Source organism: Apus apus, chromosome Z (assembly GCF_020740795.1).
Source record: "Apus apus isolate bApuApu2 chromosome Z, bApuApu2.pri.cur, whole genome shotgun sequence".
In the NCBI taxonomy this organism is placed as follows: Eukaryota; Metazoa; Chordata; class Aves; order Apodiformes; family Apodidae; genus Apus; species Apus apus.
This window is the reverse complement of record NC_067312.1, coordinates 39078148-39103604: the sequence shown is the minus strand read 5'-3', so window position 1 is coordinate 39103604 and position 25457 is coordinate 39078148. Positions and strand designations below refer to the sequence as shown.

The following is a 25457-nucleotide window of genomic DNA, read 5'->3' as shown; positions in this document are numbered from 1 at the left end:
AGAAATGAAGTCATACCCTTGGTAGAACAGGATCAGATCAGGGAATATTTAAACAAAGTGGACATACACGAGACCATGGGCCCTGATGGGATGCATGCAGGGATGCTAAGGAAGCTGGCTGATGTCATTTCAGGGCCACCTCATGTTCTATGAACAATCATGACAACTGAAAGGATTGCCTGTGGACTAGAGAAAAACAAGTCACTCTTATCTTCAAGAAGAGCCAGGAAGAGGACCCAGGGAACTACAGGCTGGGTAGCCTTCCCTTGATCCCTTGGGGATATGATGGAGCACCTATTTCAAGATAATCCAGGCACATGAAGGACATGAAGATGATCAGTAGTAGTCAGAATGGATTCATGAAGAGGAAGTCATGCTTGACAACCTGATCACCTTGTGTAATGAAATGACAGGTTAGGCACATGAGGGGCAAACAGTGGATATTGTCTACTCTGACTTTGATAAGGCCTTTGACATTGTCTTCTATAAGGTCCTCATAGAGAAGCTGTTGAAGCGTAGGCTGGAGAAGCAGACAGTGAGGTGAATTGAAAACTGCCAGAATCACTCGGCCCAGAGGTTTGTGATCACTGGTATGAAATCTAGTGGGAGGTCAGCAACTAGTAGTGTATTCCAGAGACCAATCCTAGTCCAATCTGGCTCAACATCCCCATCAGTGATTTGGAAGATGAGACTGAAAGTACCCTCTGCAAGTTTGCAGATGATATAAAACTGGGAGGAGTGGCTGATATGCCAGAGGGTCCTACTGCCCTTGAACCTTACCTGGACCTTGACAGTCTGGACCAATGGGCTGACAGGAACCTAATGAAATTCAACAAGGGGAAATTCAAATTACTGTGCCCAAGGAAAATCCCTATGTACCAGTGCATGATGAGGGTCTCCTGGCACTAAAGATGCTTGGCAGAAAAGGACCTAAGGGTCCTGGTGGACACCAAGTTGAACACGAGCCAGCAAATATGCCATTGCAACAAGTTGTGTTCCTGAAGGGTGGGTTCTGGGACTGGTGCTGTTTAACATCTTTGTTGGAGACATGGACAGTGGAATCGAGTGCACCCTCAGCAAGTTTGCTGATGACACCAAGCTGTGTGGTGTGGTCAACACACTGGAGGGAAATGATGTCATCCAGGGGAACCTTGACAGGTAGGCCCATGCCAGCCTTATGAAGTTTAACAAGCCCAAATGCAAGGTCCTGCACCTGGGTCAGGGCAATCGCAAGCACAATTACAGGTTGGGCAGAGAATGAATTAAGGGCAGCCATGACGAGAAGGACTTGGCAGTGCTGGCTGATGAGAAGCTCAACAGGAGCCAGCAATGGGCTTGCAGCCCAGAAAGCCAACTGTATCCTGAGCTGTATCAAAAGAAGTGTGGCCAGGAGATTAAGGGAGGTGATTCAGTAATAATATACTTGTGCCCTTTGACTGAATCCTTTGACTTGCAACTGCAAGATGCCATACATTGTACTTCTCAATATGCTTGATGTCATGGCAAATAAACTATGTGATACAGCTTCTACAACTCTATTTTGTACTGTAGACTTTATTTAGTGTTGCTTTAATGACCACCTTTTTCTTTCATATTTCACCTGTACTGATGATGATGGAAACAGTCGTGTGAGGAAGGTATTGATTTTGCATTATATTGCTAATAATTTCCTGGGCTCTATCTTAGCACCAAACTTAACCTGTGGATGGAGCAAAAACACACACTAGGAAATTACTTACCCTCCTTCTTCAGAGTATTTGTGACCAAAGGCAAGGATGTCAGAAGCCCGGCCACTGCCATCGCATATCACAACGGGAACAGGAGGAGTGTCTCGCAGGTACTCCAGAACAATGGAGATAACATTGGGACCTCCTTCCACAATGAGGGCCACCACTGGAACCCCTTGACCAATTCCTGGAGTAAAAGAAAGAAGGAAAAAAAAAAAACCCAAACAAAAAAGAAAAGGAACAAACAAACAAGCATAAAACAAAAAAAGCAAAGGAAATAAAGCAAAAAGCAAAGCCAACAAAGCAAACACAACATAACAGAAAAAACAAACAAACACATAAAAGATTCAAAATCAGACTTAAATTACTGCATTGTGACTGTACAAAGTTTTGTTAGAGAACAGGGCATTCAGAAAATCATTATTTTTAAGGACAGAAGGGACCAGTGTAGCCATCTCATTGATTCCATTGCATAAACCAGGATTCTCTAGAATTGTCTTCTGTTTTAAATACAATATTTATGCTTGAATTGGATAAGAAATTTGATAAAAAATCAAAACTCGGTTTGAAAGCTACCACAATTCTTCCTAACATTCATAGTCATGACTTTGTACCTTGCTTGTAATCTTCCGGTAGCTTTGCTTGCTGTTCTAAAATCCCCTCCATGACAGTTTTGTTGCCATATCCAATGCATTATAAAGTTACAACTGGAGAGCCTTTTAACCTCCTCTTTGATAAACTAAACGTATTCTGTTACAAGTCAATGCAATTTTTAAAAATTAATTTTTGTTTAATTATTTTTTTTTTCTTTTTCACAATTCTAGTCATTCTCACAGTTATCTGAATTCTCTCCTAATTTTGAAGCATATTCCTTGATTTGCAGACCTCACACTGGGGACATTGCAGAGCTACTGCTGAATCAGAGAAGGTACATCTTCATTTTCAATATTTGTGGTGCATTTAGACAGGAGCCCTCTGCAAAACTGGCAGCACAGGCTTTTTCAGGAAAAGTCTTTTGTATTTAGAGAAAGGCAATGTGACACCAGACTGGTGTTAATCTGGCTTGAAAGGCTTTTATGGCTGTCACTTCTTGACAGTTGAGACTGGGAACATTAATTTTTTTTTTTTTGTCAACAGAGATACATGTTCCTTTTAAACTATATTTTCCTAAGAAAATCTACTTGCATTCAGCACAAAATTTTGACATTTAAAAATAAAAAGAGTGCACCCAGCTATTAGTAGTTGGGTTGGGAAAAGTCGCACGAGGCCAAACAACAACAAAGTTTAATGTGACTGTCTCAGGTTTCTATTTAGAGGGAGTTCAGTCCACAGAAGCAAAGGCAAGCCTGTGTGACTGGGACATTACATCTGGTTAGACACTCTAGAAAAATTAACATGTAAAATTATTTTTGACAGTCACAAAAATGGTAAAGAATTTCAACTACTGCCAACAAATGGACTGTTCTTTGAAAGAGAAAAACCCCTCAGTTCTTATATACAAAAGCAAAATGTTTGAAGTACATCCTGAAGACTTTACAAGCAAACACCGTGCTTCCTTGAGACTCTCAGAATACTTTGTTATAGCTGCATCTACTGTCAGTTGTGGCTTTTTAGTTATATAACTTAAGCACAGTGCATGGTGGTTTTTTAAGTTTAGAAAACTGTAAATTTTAAATTTAAATTATAATTTGAATTATAATTTGAAAATGAAATTATAAAATAAAAGAGAGTAAGAAGGGTAGAATGTAACAAGGTGATTAACAGAATTATTTGTACAGAACTCACTGGTTGATTTTTTAATTGTACTGAGGACCTCCTGAATATCAACTCTATCTAATAACTAATTCAATTTAGTGGTAAAGTTCTTTTGGGGACCAGAGTTAAATGAGAAAGGAAAATTAAGAACTTTGCTTATAACTTTAACTTATAAGTCTGATGGTTAACTTTTCCCATATGTAACTCATTAACTTTAAGGGATTTGAGCAAAGAATGAATTTTATTTGATAAATTTGCATTCATTCTAATAATGTTTAAAATTGCATCCCTTACAAGTGCTTTCTAGAGAATAGCAATAAACCCCTATTTTTTCTGAGAATCTTACAAATAATATTATTTTATTCCCATATCAATAACTGTAATATGATATATCTGGTTAAGGTTGAGGATGCAGCAGAGAATCTCATGTCATAAGTCTGCCAAGGTTTTAGTTGCTACTAGGTGACAAAAAAAATGTTATATATAGTTATGTCTAGCACAAAAACTTTGAAAACAATTGCTATCACAAGCTGAATAAAGATGCAGAGTATTTTTCTTTATGAAACTCCCCAACATAATGACATGGTGACTCTCTTCTGTTAAAGATTTTTATGCAGAATTAGAAAGAGATATTTTATTATTTAATTTCTAGTGGTCTGGCTAATGTAATGTTACCAGGTTTTTTGAATTATCAGTACTCGCTGCTTCTTACGCATCTTTTCTTTATGCTGCACCATATAGCCAATACTTTTAGTTCTCCTGGTACTTTTTTTTTATGATATGAACTCTTGGTAGTTGAGTAAGGATTTGCTTTCACTATTTTTTTTCACTCCTCCTTGCTCAAAACACTGACCACAGAGCCGATCTGACATGAACTCTGACCAAGAGGTCCATGACTTGCTGAAATCTTACACCAGCATTTCTCTTTGAGAGTGCAGCAGTTTCCTCTGGGAACTGACTGGTAGGACCCATTTCATTTCATTAAGGAGAAAAAAACCAAAACCAAACCCAATGGTATGTTTAAAAACCTTGATCCTTACGTTTACTAAACATGGTCTTTTGTAAAGTATTTGATATAAAGCCATACACGAAAAGGTTAGCAAAGCTGAATATAAGCGCAGATTGAAAGTATATAATTAACTAATGGGTAGGGCTTTAGGTGGAAATGTAGTACTAATGGAGTTTCATGAAAAACGTAACCCTGATCCTGTCATTATTATTAATGACTTCAAATCAAGAAGTAGAATTGGTACTACTGGTACATCTGCTAACAATATCATAGTAAGAAGTATTCTCAGTAATGAGTAAAATTGAGCCCAGATGATGTTAAAGACTGAGTAATAGAGATGGAGAAAGTTCACAGTGTAAGATGCAAAATAATTTACTTGGTGATTAATAAATTCTGCAGTAAACTTGAAATTCATTAGGAGGAAATACTAGAAAAGCAAGATGTGTGAACCAGCTGAACACAGGAGAACTGAATCTTGTAGGTGTAGCAAGAGCATGAAGAAGGTATGTATGACCCTGGAATACACACAGTGAAGTATTTTCAGTAGGAAATACGGTTGATCAGTGCCATTCTGCAAGCCACTAATGAAATTCCATGCAAAATACTGTCCATAGTTACGCTCACACATGTTCAAAAAGAACTGGAACAAAAGGAGGAAAAAGCCAAATGGAATATAAAGGGAACCAAGACCTCACCTTATAAGACAAAATTAGATTATTTTGGCTCATCTTCCTCAGCAAATTGAAGGGTGAAAGACAATATGTTTCAATATCCCTGTGACATACAGCACATTGGCCATTAACAGTTCTAGATAAGAGTTCAGAAGATTTCTGGCAATCTGAAAATCTGAAAAGTGAAGTATTCACAGCCTTCTGGTAAGACTAAAAGGGAAAACTTTTCCTGAGGTTGAAATGATGCTCATTAATCATTGTAGATGCAGTCACCTTATGTATCTCAAACTGTTGCTAAAGCAGGTTCCTTCAGTCTGCTGGTAGTTTTTTTAGACTTTGTGTATTCTGCCAGATACTGATCAGCTACATAATTCTAATGCTATAAATAATGATGATTAGTGTATAAAGCTGACGTATTGTTACCTTTTTAGGCCAATGAACTGGCCATTTGAAAGCATTTCTAAAATTCCTCTTGCATTCTTTTACCTTAAAAATTTTTTTTTTTTAAATTGCTATAGTCACAACAGTTGCATGGCATATAAAAGTTCTCTGCAAATTTCAGTTGTGTTTCACTGTGGTTCATCACTTTTCAATGAAAGTTTGTAGCTTTAAATTTTTTAAAAAAGATAATGAGAACCTTAATTTATTATACACAATTAAGCTCCAGATTGAAATGCAACTCCTTTGATTATTCTGGTAGATTTATTTCTGAATCCTCAAAGATTTAAAACACAAAGTTGATATTTACAATCTCATTTTCCTTTTGGAAATCCTCCTGACTTTAAACAAATAGAATTGATTTTTTATTATTACTTTCATTGTTGTCCATAAATAATTATGGTTTGAAAAAATATATTGCTTCTTTATATTGGAGGTGAAATTAGAAAGTACATTTCTGGAATGAAATGTAATATTTTAAAACCAGTTAATAGTCCTTTGATGATATTTCTTCAGAGTGTAACCACTTCTGTCTTTCAGAAAAGTTCTCTAGACTACAGGTGTCTGAATAATAATGTTCCAAGGTTTTCTAAGTTTATGATGATCAATTTCTGTGCAGTGATGGTATCCACAGTGTGTGAAAAGAAGTCTATATGTATGGGGGAAAATAAAGACTGCTTGAGAATCTTCAAATTTGAAAAGAGGGTAAGTGAGAATTATCACATTTTCGTTTTCTATGATGTTCCAAATTATATCTAAATTATTTTTGACGTTACATTTATTCCAGAATAAAAGCTTAGATAGTTAAAGCAAAGAAGTCTGACTCTCAATAACTGTCAGGCAAAACACAAAGCAATTTGAATTAAATATTTACATGGTTTGATACTAAAAATCCTGGATGTGCTTGGCTTCCTTCCTACATATTAGGAATTCAGAAATGAATGCAGAGGGTCTGTAGAAAAATTTCAGTGGATAGGAAGACAGTGACTATTCCTGATTAGATATTAACACTGCATTTGTTAACAATTTTGCATCTATGAAATAATGAACTGACCTTTCCTTGTGTTACTCCAACACAATTTGAAAAATGCTGGCATGTGGTGCCAATAAGACAGAACCTCTGACTTTGCAAAAAAGCTACCCAATGAACTTCTCTTTAACTGGTAAACAAAATGTTTTTCCTTTCTACATCTCTGTATCCCCTTAGAAATACAAGAGTCAGGAATTCTTTGCAAGAGCACTGTTTCAGCTCATGCACGCACACTACACAATAGCCTGCAAAGAAGGGGCTAGAAATGCCAGTTGTATGCACAGGGACCCTCTTGTTTCTGCCCTTCATTCAGAAGAACAACATTAGGCTGGGAAGCAAGATGCGAAATCTGAAGATAATACATTCTTTACAAAGCCAAGGACATCACCATTATAAAAAGAGTTTCCTCCTTGAGTGGAGATTGTCAGAAAGGAGGCAATGCTGAGATAAAAACATGCTGATGGAAAGTTGGACTACAGTAGTACAGTTGTGAAATATCTCATACAAAGTTGCAAATTACTATTTCTCATTCAGTAAGGTCTCCATCTCAAATACTGAAGTCTCAGCAATCCTGCTATAAAAGCAAAAAGACAGGTAGCCTCTCGTGACTTAATTAATAGAATACAGACAAACCAGTGTTTTTATTTTCATCTTGTATAATGATTCATCTAAAAAGGAGATGAAATAGTACCAAGTACCCAGGACTTCTAATCACTTCTCTGAGGCTCATCATTATCTTAATTTGTAAAAAAAAGAATTTGTATTTAGAGCATTTCAGAAAGTAAGGATTTTTGCAGGGTAGACTAGATTGCTAAGTGTTTCAGAGCATCAGTGATTGTGGATATTGCTGGTGCAATATTGTATGATAGATTCGTTTTTGTGTTATTGCCTCTGTGGCCAGCAACAGAGCCAGTGAGAGACTTTCAGACAATGGTGATTCCAGAAAGGTATGTACATATCAAAACATTTGTCCTAATATCCAGAAGTGGCAACTCGTAGGCCTTAATGTTACAACACAGAAAAATAAACCCATTTTCCCCTTGATACAGCAACAGGGCATGAATATGTAAGTTAAAGCAATGAAGAAATGAATGAATTTGAAAATGCCAGCAAGGAAAAACTGCATAATGTCAGTGCTGTGTGAGAAGGAATTTTAAAAAAATCTACCAGACTTTGCAGAAGCCCTACTTTGTTTTCCACATTCTTGGGAAAACATGAATATTTTATACTGAGTATATAAATAATCTATCTCTATCTTATAAATTATTACTGGTTCTTTTTATGAAGAGCTAAACACGAGTTGCTATTTTTTTTTTTTTTTGTGGACCAAGAAGTGAATAAAATGCCTCATTTACTACAAAATGCATTTAGTAATCATGTTTTTAAGTGTGCTTATATGCTTAACTGGTACATATCAGTATGTTGTGTACTATTTCTAAATTCACCTCTGAGATATTTGCAAATAAAACTAAAGATTGGAGTTCATTGTCCCTTACAGAAATACCTCAAACTTCTGCATCTTGACACTGGATGGTAGTAGGTGAATCTCAGCTGAATTCGTGCTGGCCACCTTTACTCCTTCATGATTTATCCATGGGACAACAATGTGCCCTTGTGGCCAAGAAGGCCAAAGGTGTCTTGGGGTGCATTAAGAGGAGTGTGTCCAGCAGATCAAGGGAGGTTCTCATCCCCCTCTACTTGGCCCTGATGAGACCTCACTTGGAGTGTTGTGTCCAGTTCTGGGCTCCCCAGTTCAAGAGGGACAGGGATCTACTGGAGAGAGTCCAACAGAGGCTACGAGGATGATTAAGGGACTGGAACACCTGCCTTGTGAGGAAAGGCTGAGACCTGGGGCTTTTCACTTTAGAGAGGAGAAGACTGAAGGGGGATCTAGTTAATGTCTATAAATACATGAGGGCTGGGCATCAAGAAGGCAGGGACAACCTCTTTTCACTTGTGCTCTGTGATAGGACGAGTGGCAATGGATTCAAACTCGAGCACAGGAAGTTCCACCTCAACATGAGGAAGAACTGCTTTACTGTGAGGGTTACAGAGCACTGGACCAGATTTCCCAGATTGATTCTAGAGGCTTTCAAGACCTATCTGGATGCCTTTCAGAGTGATCTGTCCTAGTTATGGGGGGCTTTTTTGTTTGGTTTGGTTTGGCTTTATAGTTGTTCTGATGGTAAGCCTACTGCAGCTGTGATTTGCTGAGCTGGGGGAAGCTGTTATATTGTATACGCAGGTGACTATCTATTTGCTATTGATATTTTAACAAAAATAGCTGCTTGCACACCTGGAGCTGTTTCCAACAGCTCCAGGTAAAAAATAGCCTCAGGGGGAAAAAGGAGGCTGAGAGGAGTCCTCATGAGTCTCTACAGCTATGTGAAAGGATGTAGTGAGATGGGTGTTGGGCTCTTTTCCCAGGTGAATAACAACAGCACTAGAGGAAATGGCCTGAACCTGGCCTGTATGAGGGAAGTTTTAGTCTGGATATTAGAAAGGATTTCTTCACTGAAAGAGTAGTCAGGCACTCAAATAGGCTGCCCATGAGAGGTGATGGAGTCACCATTCCTGTAGGTATTCAGAAAACATGTAGACGTGGCACTTCACTACATGCTGTAGTGGGCATGGTGGGTGTTGTCTGTGGTGGCTTTTTTTCTGTCTGTTTTGTTTTGTTTGTTTGTTTTTTTCTTCTGGGTGGGCAGTTGGACTCAGTGCTATTAAAAGTCTTTTCCAACTATGATGATTCTGTTATTCTGTGTTTTTACATAATTAGGACCCCCTGTTTCTTCCAGATTTTCCTGACTTCCTAGTCTGCTTTACGGAGTAAACTTTTTTTGTTATTTTTTATTTTTTAATTGTTAATTTTTTTAATTTTTATTTAATGTTGTTCCAGCCAATGGGAAATGTTCCTTTATTATGAGGGATAAATCACCAAACTAAATGCCTGTTAATCTGGACCACAGCTTCCTCTGCAGCTGTGACTTCAGAAACATTGTGCTACCTGTACATCTGGAATTAAAAACTCCCTGAACTCCAGGATGGCTTCAAAAGTGCCATGCTAGTGCCTCTCTCTTGCTAGCTGGCAAATACTTGTGTGGCTCTGAGGCAGGACCTAGTCACACCCTGGGTTACAGCCCTATCTGTCATACAAGGGCTCAATCTGTAGTGGGTTGCTGGCTTAAGCATTAGTCAACTGTAATGAGAAATGTGATGCCAAACAGCCAGAATGGTAAACAAGTAAGTACATGCTTTCTTTTTGCACAGTGACCATAAACTTCCCTCCCCTTACACACATGATATCCCTTAAACACAGTCACACATAAACTGGATTATATGATCATCAAAACAAGAAACTCAATAAATACAACTTTTTAAAATTACAATAAACTTAATAAATACAAGTTTTTTAGCAACTGGGCCTTGAAGTAAAACTTGGTTTCAGAGATTTATTTAATCTTTACACAAATGCAGTCTGAACACAACAGCTACAGCTCTATAACCAATAAGCACTTTGACGCTCAATTTAACTTGGTAAATTCTAACCAGAACATCTTGGTTTCATTTTCTTTGATTGTTACAAATATTTTGGATGTGTAACAGCTAAAACATAATTACACTGCATTTGAATGCCATGTGGATGAATATTTACTAAATCAAAATGAAAAAAAAAAAAAAAAAGCTTCATGAAATTACACATTTATACTTGTGATTCTACTAAACCAGGAGTAGAAACACCAAAATGACCCTGCACATGTGAGCTTAAGGCAAGTGTCAGAGTAACAGATCCTTAATTTCATCAAACACATGATGTATTTCCCAGGTACAGGCTATTAATCCAACAGATGTGGTTATAGTTCAAGACTTTTCAATGCAAGGATGGTTTATCAGTGGTATTTATTGGAAAATGCAATTCAGCTTTCTGTGGAAGACTGTGAAGCTCAGCAAAAACGTTAATGTGATTACAAATTCCTTGAAAGTTACAAACCACATTTTGATCAAATATGATCTGTGAGATGAACTGCAATTTTTGAGTGTAAATCAACTAATAAGCATTAACAATTAATATCTGAAACAGGGCAAAATAGCATTTCTTTTGATTTTTTTTGCAGAGTTTGAGGCTTATGGTGTCTTGAAACTCAAGTTGGAACTTGGGGTTCTGGGAACTTAAAGAAAACCAGGCTATCTTAGCTCAAGAAGTTTGTCTTAAAACTGCAACTTCCAGGCTATTGCTATATTTCATGAGGCTAGCAGAGTTGTTTCATCAGCAAAGGTTGAAAGAAACACAACACACAAAACCTGTGGCTTTCAGAATCATCTTGGTCCAATTGTTTGCATAGCACTTGGATATCCTACTGAGAGGTACACGGATTGGGTAAGCAATTAAATATGCTCTGGAATTTTTATAAGACAAAGTCCACCCAGCAAGAATTTAAACATTTGAGGAAGATAATTTTTAATTTCTGAACTAATATTTGCCTTACAGTGATACAGAGTCAACAGATACAGCACTTTCATTGTTTACAGAGTGTGCCTAACCACAGGTTTTGGACTGCTTAAATAGATTTTAAATGGCATTGGATTTACAACAGTCTAAAAAGTTTGCCCACACAAAAGTGTCAGCTTCATCTCTGGACATCCATGTTGTACTGCCTACATCCCAGCTGCCTCAGAAGGGCTAAGTCATAGCAGAGAACATCCTGAAATAATCCAGGTCTTTCCCATTAAGTTACACTGAAACAACATTCCAGTTTGTGGTGTGGTTTTTTTTCCTTTGTGGTTTTTTTTTTTTTTTTTTTTTTTTTGTTGTTGTTGTGTGGGTTTTTTTGGTTGGTTGTTGTTTCCCCCCCACCCCCGAGGCTATTTTTTGCAGCCTGTTGGAAACAGCTCCAGGTGTGCAAGCAGCTATTTTTGTTAAAATATCAATAGCAAATAGATAGTCACCTGCATATACAATATAACAGCTTCCCCCAGCTCTGCAAATCACAGCTGCAGTAGGCTTACCATCAGAACAATTATATTTAGTACCTACTAAGTGAACATGACTGGAAAAAAGGGAATGTAGCTTGCTTTCACAGGGTGATGGAGCAGGATGCCGGGTATTATTACCCAGAGAGACAGGAACATTCCCCAGATGCTCTCCCTTTTCCTTACCTCTTATCTTCCCCAGAGCACAATCAGTTACTACTTATTGCACATATGGCAAAAATGAGACAGATGTATCTCGTAATCCTTGAAAGGATTACTCAACAATAAGAGCAGAGAAACTTGCGGATTTTTTAATATTTTTTTTTTTTTAAGGGGAGACAAAACTCATTCTACACAATTCTGAACAACTTTAAGTTTTCTGTTTTCATAAATTAGGTGGAACTTCCACTTGTTTGGAGGTTCATTATATGCTCTATGTCTACAGAAGTCAAGTGACATAAGTCAATACTACAAATTCTAAGAATATTTGTTGTCGTCCTCAAATTCACAGAACTAAAGGACTATGTGTGACAGAATGAGACAGAACCACTATTAGTAAAGGAAAGCTCATAACCATTGGATGTACTTTTGCTTTTCAATTTATGATTTGACCTTTCTTCTGCCAAAGACTAATTGAATCTTATTTGCTGGAATTTCACAGAATCACAGAACATTAGGGGTTGGAAGGGACCTCCAAAGATCATTGAGTCCAACCCCCCTGCCAGACCAGAATAAGAAAAAGCCAAGCCAAACCAAACCAAACAAAAAAGCCCCCCATAACTAGGACAGATCACTCTGAAAGGCATCCAGATAGGTCTTGAAAGCCTCTAGAATCAATCTGGGAAATCTGGTCCAGTGCTCTGTAACCCTCACAGTAAAGCAGTTCTTCCTCATGTTGAGGTGGAACTTCCTGTGCTCGAGTTTGAATCCATTGCCACTCGTCCTATCACAGAGCACAAGTGAAAAGAGGTTGTCCCTGCCTTCTTGATGCCCAGCCCTCATGTATTTATAGACATTAACTAGATCCCCCTTCAGTCTTCTCCTCTCTAAAGTGAAAAGCCCCAGGTCTCTTAGCCTTTCCTCACAAGGCAGGTGTTCCAGTCCCTTAATCATCCTCGTAGCCTCTGTTGGACTCTCTCCAGTAGATCCCTGTCCCTCTTGAACTGGGGAGCCCAGAACTGGACACAACACTCCAAGTGAGGTCTCATCAGGGCCAAGTAGAGGGGGATGAGAACCTCCCTTGATCTGCTGGACACACTCCTCTTAATGCACCCCAAGACACCTTTGGCCTTCTTGGCCACAAGGGCACATTGTTGTCCCACGGATAACCTGTTGTCTACCAGGACTCCAAGGTCCTTCTCCACGGAGCTGCTCTCTAGCAGATCACCTCCTAGCCTGTACTGGTGTGTTTTGTTGTTCCTTCTCAGGTGCAGGACTCTGTATTTGCTCTTGTTGAATCTCACGGGGTTCCTCTTTGCCCAGCTCTCCAGCCTGTCCAAATCTCACTGAATGGCTGCACAGCCTTCAGGTGAATCTGCCAATCTTCCCAGCTTCATGTCATCAGCAAACTTGCTGAGAAGACTCTGTCCTGTCAGCAAGGTCATTGATAAAGATGTTGAACAGGACTGGACCCAGCACTGATCCCTGAGGGACTCCCCTAGTTGCAGGTCTCCAGCTGCACTCTGCAACATTGACCACCACTCTTTGGTCTCTATTGTGTAGCCAGTTCTTAATCTATCTCACTATCCATTCTTTTATCCCACATATTCTGAGCTTGTTCACAAGGATGTTATAGGAGACTGTGGCAAAAGCCTTGCTAAGGTCAAGGTAGACTACACCCACTGGTCTCCCTGCATCTAACCATTCAGACACAACATCACAGAAGGCTATCAGATCAGTCAAGCATGAATTGCCTTTGGTAAATCCATGCTGAATACTAATAACCTTCTTCTCTTCCATGTGCTTAGAGATCACTTCCAAAATGAGCTGCACCATCATTTTTCCAGGAATGCAGGTGAAGCTGACTGGTCTCTAATTTCCTGGATCTTCCTTCTTGCCCTTTTTGAAGACTGGATTTCCTTTTTTTTTTTTTTTCATGCTTCCCAAGCAGTTTTTAAAATTACTACTATAAGTTCTGTTTTGCTGAGCTTTATTATTTCCTTTGCAGTTTGCATTCATGCTCACTGTTCCTCTTGCTATGGTCACTTCCACTCCACATTCTCATATTTCTAATTTGTTTTTCAGTGTCCTAATCACACTTTAATGTCCTCTCTGTCTCCTTTATCTAATCCATAATCCTGTTTTATCTTTTCTATTTTTAATTCTTCTATTTGTGAAGAGTACATTCACAATTCATTTGTCCCAGCCTGCTCTCCTTTCTTTTCTGCCTCACTTCAGTACTTTCACTCTCATTTTTGTTCAGTGCTCCTTGTTAATTGTTTAAATCTACCAAGTGATGTATCTGCCTCCTACCAGATGTGGCAATGACAGGCAAATCTGGGGACTCCACACCTGGACTGTATCTTTGTTTAATATTAGATTGATGATAAAAACTTCTCCAAATGACATCAAGGATGCTAACAAGAAAAACTGATGAAAAATTTATGATGCCTTCTCTTGATTTTCACACCTGTCTTTGCAAAAGGACAAAGTTTAGAGAGTCCTCTGATCAGGCAAGACTATGTAAGACTAAACTCAGGAATCTGTGAGCCTTCCAGGCAATAACAACACACTTGTTTACTTTTTACAGGAAGGCAATATATTGTTCAAAGGCACACAAGAACCTTTATGGATTTCAGTCAAAACTTATCCTACCTGTCCTAGCAGTGAAATGTTTTCAGGCCTTTATAGAGGACCTAATCGGTTTCGCTCTTCCTGGAGCTCATCAGGTGTAGATAATGGTGTAAGACACTCAGGAGAAACTACAATTTCAGTAATTTTCACATTCTGTCTAATCAGAAAATTATCACATCAACATAACCAACTTTTACACCTCCTCATATTACACATTGAGGAGCCTTCCTCCTCACATTTTGCGAATTTGTCAACATATAGGACACTGTGATATCAGAAAATTACCCTTCTTTTCTCACCTGCTCTAGGAAACTACATCAGGTGAGACACAGTGCAGCAGAAATTTTCTTAAAAAGTTCTCACCCTAAAATAATCTCTATTTCTTAGTCTTTGTTGTGATTTTTATAGTGAATTCAATAAATCTAAAATGTCCATAATTTATTGAGCTGAAATGATCCGTGTTCTTTTGCTTATATATCAATCATATGAAAACATATTTTCTTCACAAGCTCTTCTGTTCAAAGTTAGGTCCATGAGATAAATTTATGGATGCACTTGCACTCAATCAATTGTGTGTTTATCTGGGCTTCAAGAACAATTTTTAACTTGCCTGTGGTTTCTAAGCCTTTTTTGAGATATTTTTGTATCTACTGCCTGATTCACCAATGTCACAACGCTTTTGATGAAAAAGGCCCAAGTTTTTGACCTCTAATGAAGTCTTAAATGAGTCAAGTTTCAAACAGTTCTGAGTTTTACTCATATTTAACAGCAGTCAAACTTGCAGCAGGCTTACTCTCCTATAAAGAAATCTGTACCTTCACCTTCCCAGCTACACAGTTATGAAAATGCCTCCAGGGCTGCACAGAATATGAAGGGAAAGTCTGAAAGATGTGAGAATTCCAATGCATTTGATGATGATGCAATGGTCAAAGAAGATGCTAGTGATGACAGTTGAACGTCCCTTTGCCTTCCCAGCCCCATTCATATATTCTCAGGCATAGGATGACAAAGGGAAGTCCACGGGTCACATGAACAGATACTGTTGACATATAATCCTGTCCAAATTGTCTTCTCTACCCAATCTCCAGCCTGTCAAGGTCCCTCTGGATGTTGTCCCTTTTCTCTAGGGTGTCAACCACACCACACAGCTTGGTATCATCAGCAAACGTGCTGAGGATACACTCAACATCACTGTCCATGTCTCCAACAAAGATGTTAAACAGCACTGGTCCCAATATTGACCCCTGAGAAGTGCCACTCATCACTTGCCACCACTGGAACCATTGATCACAACCTTCTGGTGTGGCCACCCAGCCAATTAATTATCCACCAAGCAGTCCATAAGTAATTGGCTGGATGGCCACAGCCAATCACCATTTTTCAGGGAAATAAAATCCCAAACACTGAGATCTCTAGAGTTTACAGGAAATAGGACAAGACACCATACTTTTATAAAACTGCAGTACAGAATATGTATTTATTCTATTTTCACAAAATGCAGAGAAAATAAAGCACAATGCAGGTAACATGGTGTTAATGTTGCAGCAGAAGAGTAGATGAAAAGTAGTGTTGAGGTTCACTGTACTTATCTGTTGTGTCAACTTTCACATAAATGGACATATAGCTTTGACAAAAATGTACACCTTTTTCTTCAAAGCCTGTGATACAGTCTGCTTATTCCAGAGGGGTGCCCAGCTGCATGCAGCTGTATCATGTTTGATCTATGGCCCAAATTTGGCTTTGAAGAATAAATAATGTCAATTTTCTGGATCTGAAAGCTTTGAAAATGCTGGAAGAGTGTGTTTTTTAAAGGAGTTTTTAAAATATACAAAATAAATTAACTACTCAAAACATCCTGATTTTTTTAAGTTTACTTGCAATACAACATGCTTTGCCTTATAACTTCTGGTTTAACATTCTGGTTTCAAATACCTTACTTTTGGGGAAAAAAAAGGTTAAATATCTCAAAAAGGGCTTTGTATTTTCTGCCTAAACGTTACTGAAGAAGAAGGAGGTAGCTTATTTTATGAAGAAAAAAGTTTTCATAGTGAAAAATGTCTTCCCTCCTCATTAGCAAAGGCTAGACTGCTGCTGTCTAGGTGAGATTAATATCCTCAATATCTTTTTTCTTCATGATAGCGAAGCCCTTGTGCCTCATCACCACTCTTTTCTCCTCTGAGGTCTTGTCTTATACTATGAATTAGCAGAAATCTAAGTAGTCCAAGCTGACAAGTAAATGAGTCATTTAAGTTATTATAATAAACATTAGATCTTTTTACATTTTAATCCAGTACAGTACCTGTCAACTCCAATACAAATACCACTGCCTCACTGGTTGGACTTCACTTATTTCCAAAGCAAACCTTAAGTTGTAAAATTTCGGTCAGATAGTTACATTGAACACAAAACTGTGGTAGTATTCTGACCAATATTTAAATTTTTTGGCAGATGAAGCTTTCAATATAAGAAAGATGTCTGGATTTAACAGAAAAATGACATTAGCACATGATGAGTATGTTTTCAAGGCCATTTGTCAGATTTGCAAATATCACACAAAAGCTTATTCTGCTCTTTTAACCACTACTAAAAGCACATTTCTCTTTTCTAACACATGCTAAACACAAATTTTATTACTGTTATGTATGTGTTGATACACGCAAGACAATGATTGTATGTATACCAAAGAATGTGCTTTATGTGCATGCTGTGCTATGCTATGCTCTGCTCTGCTCTGCTCTGCTCTGCTCTGCTCTGCTATGCTATGCTATGCTATGCTATGCTGTGCTGTGCTGTGCTAATGTGTTGCATTCGGATTCTGATTCTGCTGACAGATAATTGTACAAGTTCTAAAGGAAATCTTACAACATTCCTAGTTAATTCACAATCTTTTCACTCAAGCTAAAAACTTTTATATATGTTATGTGCAATCATGTTATGTGTATACATCATTTGCATCCTTGTCTTTCTCCACTGCTCCAGTAAGACCATTCATATGAAGGAAGGGACATTTGTGATGGCAATTATGCTGCAGGCTCTTTAAGGATTTGAGAATATTTCAGTTAGTAGTAACAATTAGTTAACAGCAACAACTCTACCATGTGAAGTGAAGGCCCTAACAGCAAACAGGAGGAGTGAACTACCAGCATAAAAATGCAAATGACTGCAGAGCCAAAAGGAGGAAACTTTAGGTAGGATTTTTGAAGAGGCTGCAAGTACTACTACCACTATTGCTACTTTGGCAATTATTGAATCTAACCTTCTGTGGAGCAGAATATTTTATCACCTGTAAATTCCAATGCACATTTGATAGAGAGATTTCTTTTGTGTTTCTAGCTAGAGGCAAGATCGATGTGCCGATTGTTACAGCACATCAATAGCAATATTCTGCACAAGTGGTAACCATGTACATCTTAGCAGAGGACTGGGCCTCTCTAGCATGCTTCACAGAAATGCTTTGTTAGTGTCTTGAATGTATTAATTAGAGAATTTGCAATAGGTGATCTCTAGTGATAAGATGTTTAATTTCTTTCTCTGTTTATAGACTGCATCATCTGTTTGATGACACTCTAAGTTCCTTTTCTCCACTAGCCACAAGGGTATTTTCCTAGGATGAGAAAGACTGTCGGCACTTTCACATATTCTGGGGTCATAAGATACTAGTTGATTTCTAATCCAATGTCAATACAGTTTTCTGGTGAAAATATTTTTTTACTTCTTTTCTTTTAAAGAGCTTGTTTTGAAACATTTCTGTGCACCATTGTGACCTATTGGAAATAAGGGACAAGTGTACCATTTTTGGGGAAAAAAAGCTGCAAAAGGGGCAAAATATGTAGAATGTGCAGAAGACTTCCAAGGCATCAGGGGAAACAAGAAATGTACTATGTATGGGCTTCCAGGAAAGAAAAGGAATTCAACATTTTAGGGGATTCATTGATCCCTTTTCTTTCTGAATAAAACTGAGTGTTGAAACGTAAGACTTTAGAGTGGCTTTAATCCAGGAATATCGTAGATGAGAAGAGTCTGAGGGATGCACAAGAATTTTAGAAAAAGAATAATTGAATGCTGTGCCTACATAGAATCATAGAATTGTAGAACGGTTTCTGTTGGAAGGGACCTAGAAGATCATCTAGTTCCAAACCGCCTGCAAGGCCAGAGACACCTCCCACTAGAACAGGTTGCACAATGACCCATCCTACCTGGCCTTGGACACCTCTGGGGAGGGGGCAGCCACAATCTCCCTGGGCAACCTGGGCCAGTGTCTCAGCACCCTAACAATAAATAATTTCTTCCTAACATCTAACCAAAATCTCCCCTCTTCCAGTTTAAACCATTACCCTTCATCCTATCACTACACACCTTGGTAAAAAGCCCATCCCAGCTTGCCTGTAGGCCCCTTCAAATACTGGAAGGCCACTATCAGGTCCCCTTAGAGGCTTCTCTTTTACAGGCTGAACAGCTGCAACTGTCTCTACACTACAGTTACATTATCATTGTAGACTCCCTCTCGAGGATAAATGCCTTATGACTTTCAGTGATCCTCACAATTCAACTGCATTTATAAAAAACTGAAAGTTATTTCAGGGCTCAAAGACAATATGAGCTTGTATGATATTTAGGAAAACAAAATCACAACTTAAAAAAGTTTAAATAAATTGTGATTTTTCTGCATTCATTCTTGGAAAAGGATTACAACAAGGTAAATTCCTAGACAGTTCAGAGTAAAAGTTTTAGCTTTTGTTCTAATCAGAGAACTAGATCCTACGTCACGGTCCAGCAGTTACAGAGAATGCCAATCTGCATGTGGTCCAACTGCATGCTCTCAGTGCACGTAAGGCAACCATGTACTTGTAGTTCATTAGGCAATGTGACCTGCATCTGAAATACTGGATTCAGGTTTGGGATGTCCACTTCAAGTAGGATGAGGAGAAACTGGAGAGCATTCAGAGAAAAGTTCCTAAGGTATATAGTGACCTAGAGAGCATGTCTAAAGAGGAGGGTTTGAGACAGCAGGGCTTGTTTAATCTTTTGAAAAGAAGTCTAAGGAGTAATCTAATACTTGCCTACAAGTATCTGTAAGGGTATTAACAAGGTGTTACGGCCATGTTCTTCTTTGCTAGGACCAGGTCCTATGAAGGGAAAATAGCCACAAATGGTTGTTTGGGGAAGCTCCAGATCAGATATTGATGATGGGATGGGGGAAGTTTCCAAACATTTTTCTGGACCCATATGGTCTCCATTATTGAAGGTTTTCAGGCTCTTCTAAGCAAAGCTAAGGGACAAGCTTTTCTAGCATTAACAGTCAACTTTGAGTTGAGGCTCAGACTGGAGACCTTTGGAGGTCTGATCCAGTCCATATAAAACCCATATAAAATTGTTTTAATCCCACACTTCAATGTAAATTTTTTTACAGGAGCTGTCAAATTATCCACACAATATTGTACAAATTAAAGCATACAGTAGAGATGGTCAAGAAGATACTTTCCTTTCAGAGCATAAGGTGATCTCCCTGCCTTTAAATTCCCACAAAGAGTCCAGTACTCAAACGCTTGTGTGAACTGGAAACTAGGAACATTTCTGATCAGATCACTTTCAATATTTCCTTTTGATTTTGAAATAGTTTCAGAAACATTTCTTGTTATGAAACGAAGCACTTCAAAACTTCATGATTTTGAGACAATTTGTGGTTCACTGCAAGGAATGCTTACTGGACTGTGTTAAAATTGTTTTCACTTGTGAAAATAAGAAAGACCTGCCCTGAGCATTGAAGCATTAAATTGACCTCTAGTAAAATGCACAACTGAGTGACTATCCTGAACCTGTAGACTCAGATTGACCCACAGATTTAATTGCACTCTCTGCTTGCCTGGAAAACATTTTTTAATTCCTAAATATTTGCTGTGGACAAAATATGAGCTATGGAAGGGACAAAAGCTAAGAAGGTAGAGTGGAAACAGGGTATTCAATGAAATCCTTTCTCTAGTGTTCATAGGGAGCATAAGGCAAGCTTTTTATTCATATGTTATGGTACACTCATTCAGGACATTAGATACTACTGAATGACTAAGAGTGATGCCATGGTAGGAATAAAGAAACTTAGTCTTTCAGAATTATCTGGCATACTTAACAACCTGATCTAGTCTTAAATTTTATTAAAGAGACTGCCACTGTCCCAATCTACTTGCAGGGAATTCAATTTTCTGTGCCTTTACTCAGTGAGCACAAGCTTGAAGTTTCCCTTTGTGAACAGTGTGTGATTCCAAATGTCCAGGGGAGCTCTCACTGAACTGGAGAAAGATAAAGCTGAAGCAAAGTAAATAGGAAGAAATGACAAGCACAGCATGTAGAAGTTAGGCAGGATTAAAAATAAGAATAAAATCTGCTTTCAGCACTATTGTCTGGGGACAGGGTGTGAAATAAGAAGTTAACTGTTTATTAGTTCCTAAATCTGTTCTGTTTCCTAGCCCTCTGCTCTTTTGTTTGGCGATTAAAAAATGTTACCTTTTCCTGACTCTCCAGCACACACAAAAAAGTCTGATGGTCTCAGTGTTTTTCACCACTCCATATGCTTACAACTGGAAAATAACAAGAGAGGACACACATGCATGGCTGAACACACTTCTGTTTGGACGAAGATCCCTTCTCAGCAGAGCCCCTGCATGCACAGGGCCAAGGATCTCCATTTTTTTGCTAGGAATGAGGGTAGGGAAAAGAGTCAGAAAGCAGCCATCTGTTTGGCTGACCCAACAAGGCAGGTGGTCCTTCTCTCATCCATATGGTCACCTTTCTATTAACTAGAGACTGGGCAGGACTCAGTCACCTTGTTTTTAAAAACAGGAAAACAAAATGTGGCAGAAACATTCTTAATGTCACTGGACCAAGATGTGCAAATCTTGCTAACAAACTTCCTTCTTAACAGTTCTCTTAGATTTCTATTTTGAAGAAGTTGTGAGACCCAAGGGTTTTTTTGTTTGTAAGAGAGAGAGGTTTGGGAGGAAGAGGTTAAATGATAGAGACACTCCTGGAGGCTGGGGAGGGGGCAGGGGGAAGGTGCCAGAGAGAAACCAGAGAGGAGAAATCCTTCCTTTTTTTTTGTAGGTGTTTGAAGATGTCAGGCAAGCATTTGGCTTTAACCATCAAAGTTTGGAAGTTTCTCCATCGGTGACTTTTCAACAGGTAAACCTCTTGTCCCAGCTTGAATTAAGTTAAATCTCTCTAAATAAATTCATTTTTTAACATAAAGATTTTTTCAATTGAATATTTTGCTGTAAAATGCACAAGCTCAAATTTTCCTTATAAATATCCTCAAAGTATTTTTTATTTACAGCACAATTTTCAACAGTTACATCATAAATGCCATTTTCAAACATTTTTTTGTTTTGTTTTGTTTTGTTTTTTTCTTGACAACACGATTAGATCACACTGCCTCCATCAGCTAATGCGTTGGTATGCACACATTGCTTAGGACGCACACACTTTTCTGCATACCTACACACTGCTCTTTGAGAAAAAGCAATACATACTCTGATATTGTAAAAACAGTAAGACTGTAGTGCATGTAGTTCAGTGGCATTAAAAAGTGTAAACAGCACACCATTTTAATTTAAGCACAGGCTGTTCTTATCATAGAGTAAGCTTGATCAAGCACACCAACATGGTAATATATGTTCTATGCATTGCACCTGCTTGTAATTCAGTATCATCTGATGTCCAAGAGTCTAAATGTGTTTCCTAGTCCCATTCCAGTTTCAAGTTCCTGTACCATAAAAAGTTCCACTGTTCTAGGCCTCAAAATTGCATGTTTATAGAGAGTTATCAGCAAAAAGGCTGTGCTTAGGATCACTTTTGAAATATGTGTTATGTTTTCATTCCTAATGGTAGCTTTATGCAAGTACAAGTTTCTAAAAACTACACAGGTAAAAAACAAACAAACATACCACAATATCTAGAAATACATTAACTTCCCATTGAATTTAAGCATCTGTATACTACAGAAATAATAATATGAATATTGAGATGTCATATTTTATTTTATCGAAGCAGAAGTGACTATTTACTTTTCATTTTATGTAGGAAAGTAGTACATGATTATGAAAGAACAAACAAACATACAACTTTGAGAGAAAAGCAGGGATTTCAGTCTGATCACAATGTGAAATTGATCATGATGGTAAAAGATGAGGTGAAAGGACCATCTAACTTCATATTCTGCCTCTGGCTGTGGCTAATGACAGCTGCTGAGGAAAAACTAATAAACACAGTGCAAACAAACAGTACCATTTCTATGGAACACTCTCTTTGCCTCTAAATATCAATGGCTTTGGGACTGCTTGAGTTGCCCAGTAATTTTTTCTGCAACCATGCAGGACTTTAAATACCTCAGTCACCTCTACTCTAACCTGCAAAGCCTTTATCATAAAAAGTTCTCTCTTACTTTTTCCACCCTATTCTCTACCTTTGCTAATTCCATTGTGTTTTTAAAAAAATGAAGGGGACAAAAACTGTATACAGTTTTAAGGAGATGAGGGTACCAAAGGCCTTTGTCGAACCTGAAGAGCCTTGACAATACTGTTTGAAACTTAACAGAAACAGACAAAGTTATTTGTTCTGTAGCCGTAACCAGAGTACTATAAAATAAAACTTTGTTACTCATGTTCATCATTATTTGCTTTTATTAGCTCATGATCACCATTTTAGACAGTAGAACTATTACCCCAAATATACAGATATTATTACTTATTTAAACCCATAATGTCTTTGATATAATGGCAATTATAAAACAACACAAGGACAATGTTACTCACTTGTATTTATCTTCTGAAGTGAAACGTGTTTTTCCAGCTGTCTACGAAGTTTCACCTCTGCTCCGTATTTACCAGTAGTGCCATTGTCAGCCAAAATAAAATGAGAATGCATACTGTTGAGCACTGTCAACTTACTCATGGGATTAGACATTGTCTGGTATGGTCGGACCACCTGCATTTTAGAGACAGAGGGAAAAAAAAAGTACTAAATGGAAAGGACTCTCTGGAGTAAATAAATTACAAGATACCAGCTGACAGGATGATAAAAAAAAAAAAAAAAAAATTGTATTGCACTCAAGCATTGCTGTCTTCTATGTGTAAAGTAGAAAATAACTTTAGCACTTAAACCAGTGTGGCCATCTCTAGTAAACAATGACCTTTTAGACTCAGACACTGCTTACAGTGGTTTCAGTGGTAATATTTTTCAGCTGTATCTGTGGCCTCTGCTTTAGTGTTAAATTCAGCTAATACTCAGTCCTCTAAAGGTCTGTATGACTACACACAGTCTGTACACCCTGTCTGCTGTTCTTTCAATAGTGTTGCTGTAAATACACACCTCATCTGATCAAAATCAGTGATTCTTCCTTCACAGACCCCACCCAGCACCATGCCCCCTGTTCTACTCATTCAAAGTCACTAGCATAGGAGGTCTTCTGCAGACACACCAATAGAGGTGAGTTCTACTCTTTGAGAGATATACACATGATATTACACCACATTTTCAATTTCCTTGGGAAAAAAATTGGCCCATTCTCAGCATAGAACAAAGGCTTGTGTTCATTATAGCTTTAGAAATGTCCTGCATTTCCTTTGATTTGCTTTAATCTGCAGAAACTGTTTTGCAGGCAAGCAGAATAAATTGTTGCAGAGTTTTCCTACTTCTAGCCTCCAGACAGATAACATAATAGCACTGGGTCACATTTGGCTGGCAGCTACATCAGTGGGTATCCAGTGCGTAAGTAAGACTGCACTGACATGGGAAAAGAATTGGTGTTGTGCTGAGGGATCCTGGCTGATAAAAATTGTTAGTTGAAATATTGTTCCTGCATTGTTTATGTATGTCATGTCTTTTGGGGAAGACAAAACTCCCGAAAATTTGTAAAATGAAGTCTTAGCTGAAGAAATGCTGAAGTGACTTGTTACAAAACTCAGCTAAAAAAAAAATTAAAAGAAAGAAAAAAAAGTCTACCCGCATATTTTGACAAAAATGCTGGCATACAAAAATATATTAATTTCTTTCTAAGCTTCTCTCTTTTTTTATTATTCTAAGGAGCTCTATAACTGACACATAATTATTCATAAATGTGTTAGTAATTTTATGGCCAGAGATAGCCATCTATTTTCACACGTTAATGCTTGCAGCATTTTGGTCAGCTCTTGGACGGCAAGGGAAAATCCACAGATTTCTTCCGCTGTCACAAACTGTCACACTGAGGGTACTCTGTAAAACATTCATCCTGCAGAAGGGAGGAAATAGGTCTGAGAAAACCAAGGGGGCAGTGGGCCAACAGGGGCACTCCACTGTGGTAACAGGTGACAGCTTTGGCTCAAGTTTCTTTTATACTGTTTCTTTTGGTGCCCCATTCATAAAACATTTGCTCTACAGGCACATATATAGCTTCACAAATGTCAATATGCTGCTGGAAAACTTTCATTAACTAGTTTCTACAGATTCTGAAACCATGTGTCCCATGCCACGGTCAGAAAGAAAAAGGTTCTTTTTCACACACCTACTCATATAATAAGATCAAACGAAAACAGTTACAGTGTTTTTTTAAACTGATACCTGCCCCATCTCACAATATAGAAAACCCAGGCCAGCAAGATCTGATAGAAAAGGAATTATTTGAGTTGCTTGAAGGATTACAAGTTGCTGTGCATGCAGTTCCACTGACAGCTTGTGGTTTGTCCCCCAGAGCCGCAGTTCAAAACTTTCTAACAGTGACAGCTTGATCTGCAGTTCTAATAATCTGCAGCACCAAAGGCTCCACACACTGATTTGGCAATGCTGCTGCAGGGCAGATTAGAAGGCTACACTTTGGTTCTGTGTCTGCCGTTAAATTACAAGGCAAATCTTAGTATTAATGAATTCTATAGATGTGAATGAGAATACAATTCTTTTTGATTGAACTACTCACAGCATGCACAGTTCAACAGCTGAAATATTTTCTTTAAAAATAAATTTTGCAAATATGACTAGCAGACTCTTTTCCTGATTAAAGGATAAGCAAAATGTTCAGGAAGGCAAGAAAATCCTCTCTC

The 25457-nt window shown here is 38.1% G+C and overlaps 1 protein-coding gene across 1 annotated transcript in view; it reads right to left on the bottom strand.

Moving 5' to 3' along the window:
• TRPM3 (transient receptor potential cation channel subfamily M member 3) overlaps nucleotides 1-25457 on the bottom strand; it is a 278305-nt gene that overhangs the window by 97481 nt on the left and 155367 nt on the right. The window contains exons 7-8 of the mRNA XM_051643557.1: nucleotides 23196-23367; nucleotides 1740-1914 (exon numbers count right to left, since the gene is read on the bottom strand). Of these exons, the coding sequence (XP_051499517.1) occupies nucleotides 1740-1914; nucleotides 23196-23367 (347 nt within the window). The remainder of the gene's footprint in view (nucleotides 1-1739; nucleotides 1915-23195; nucleotides 23368-25457) is intronic.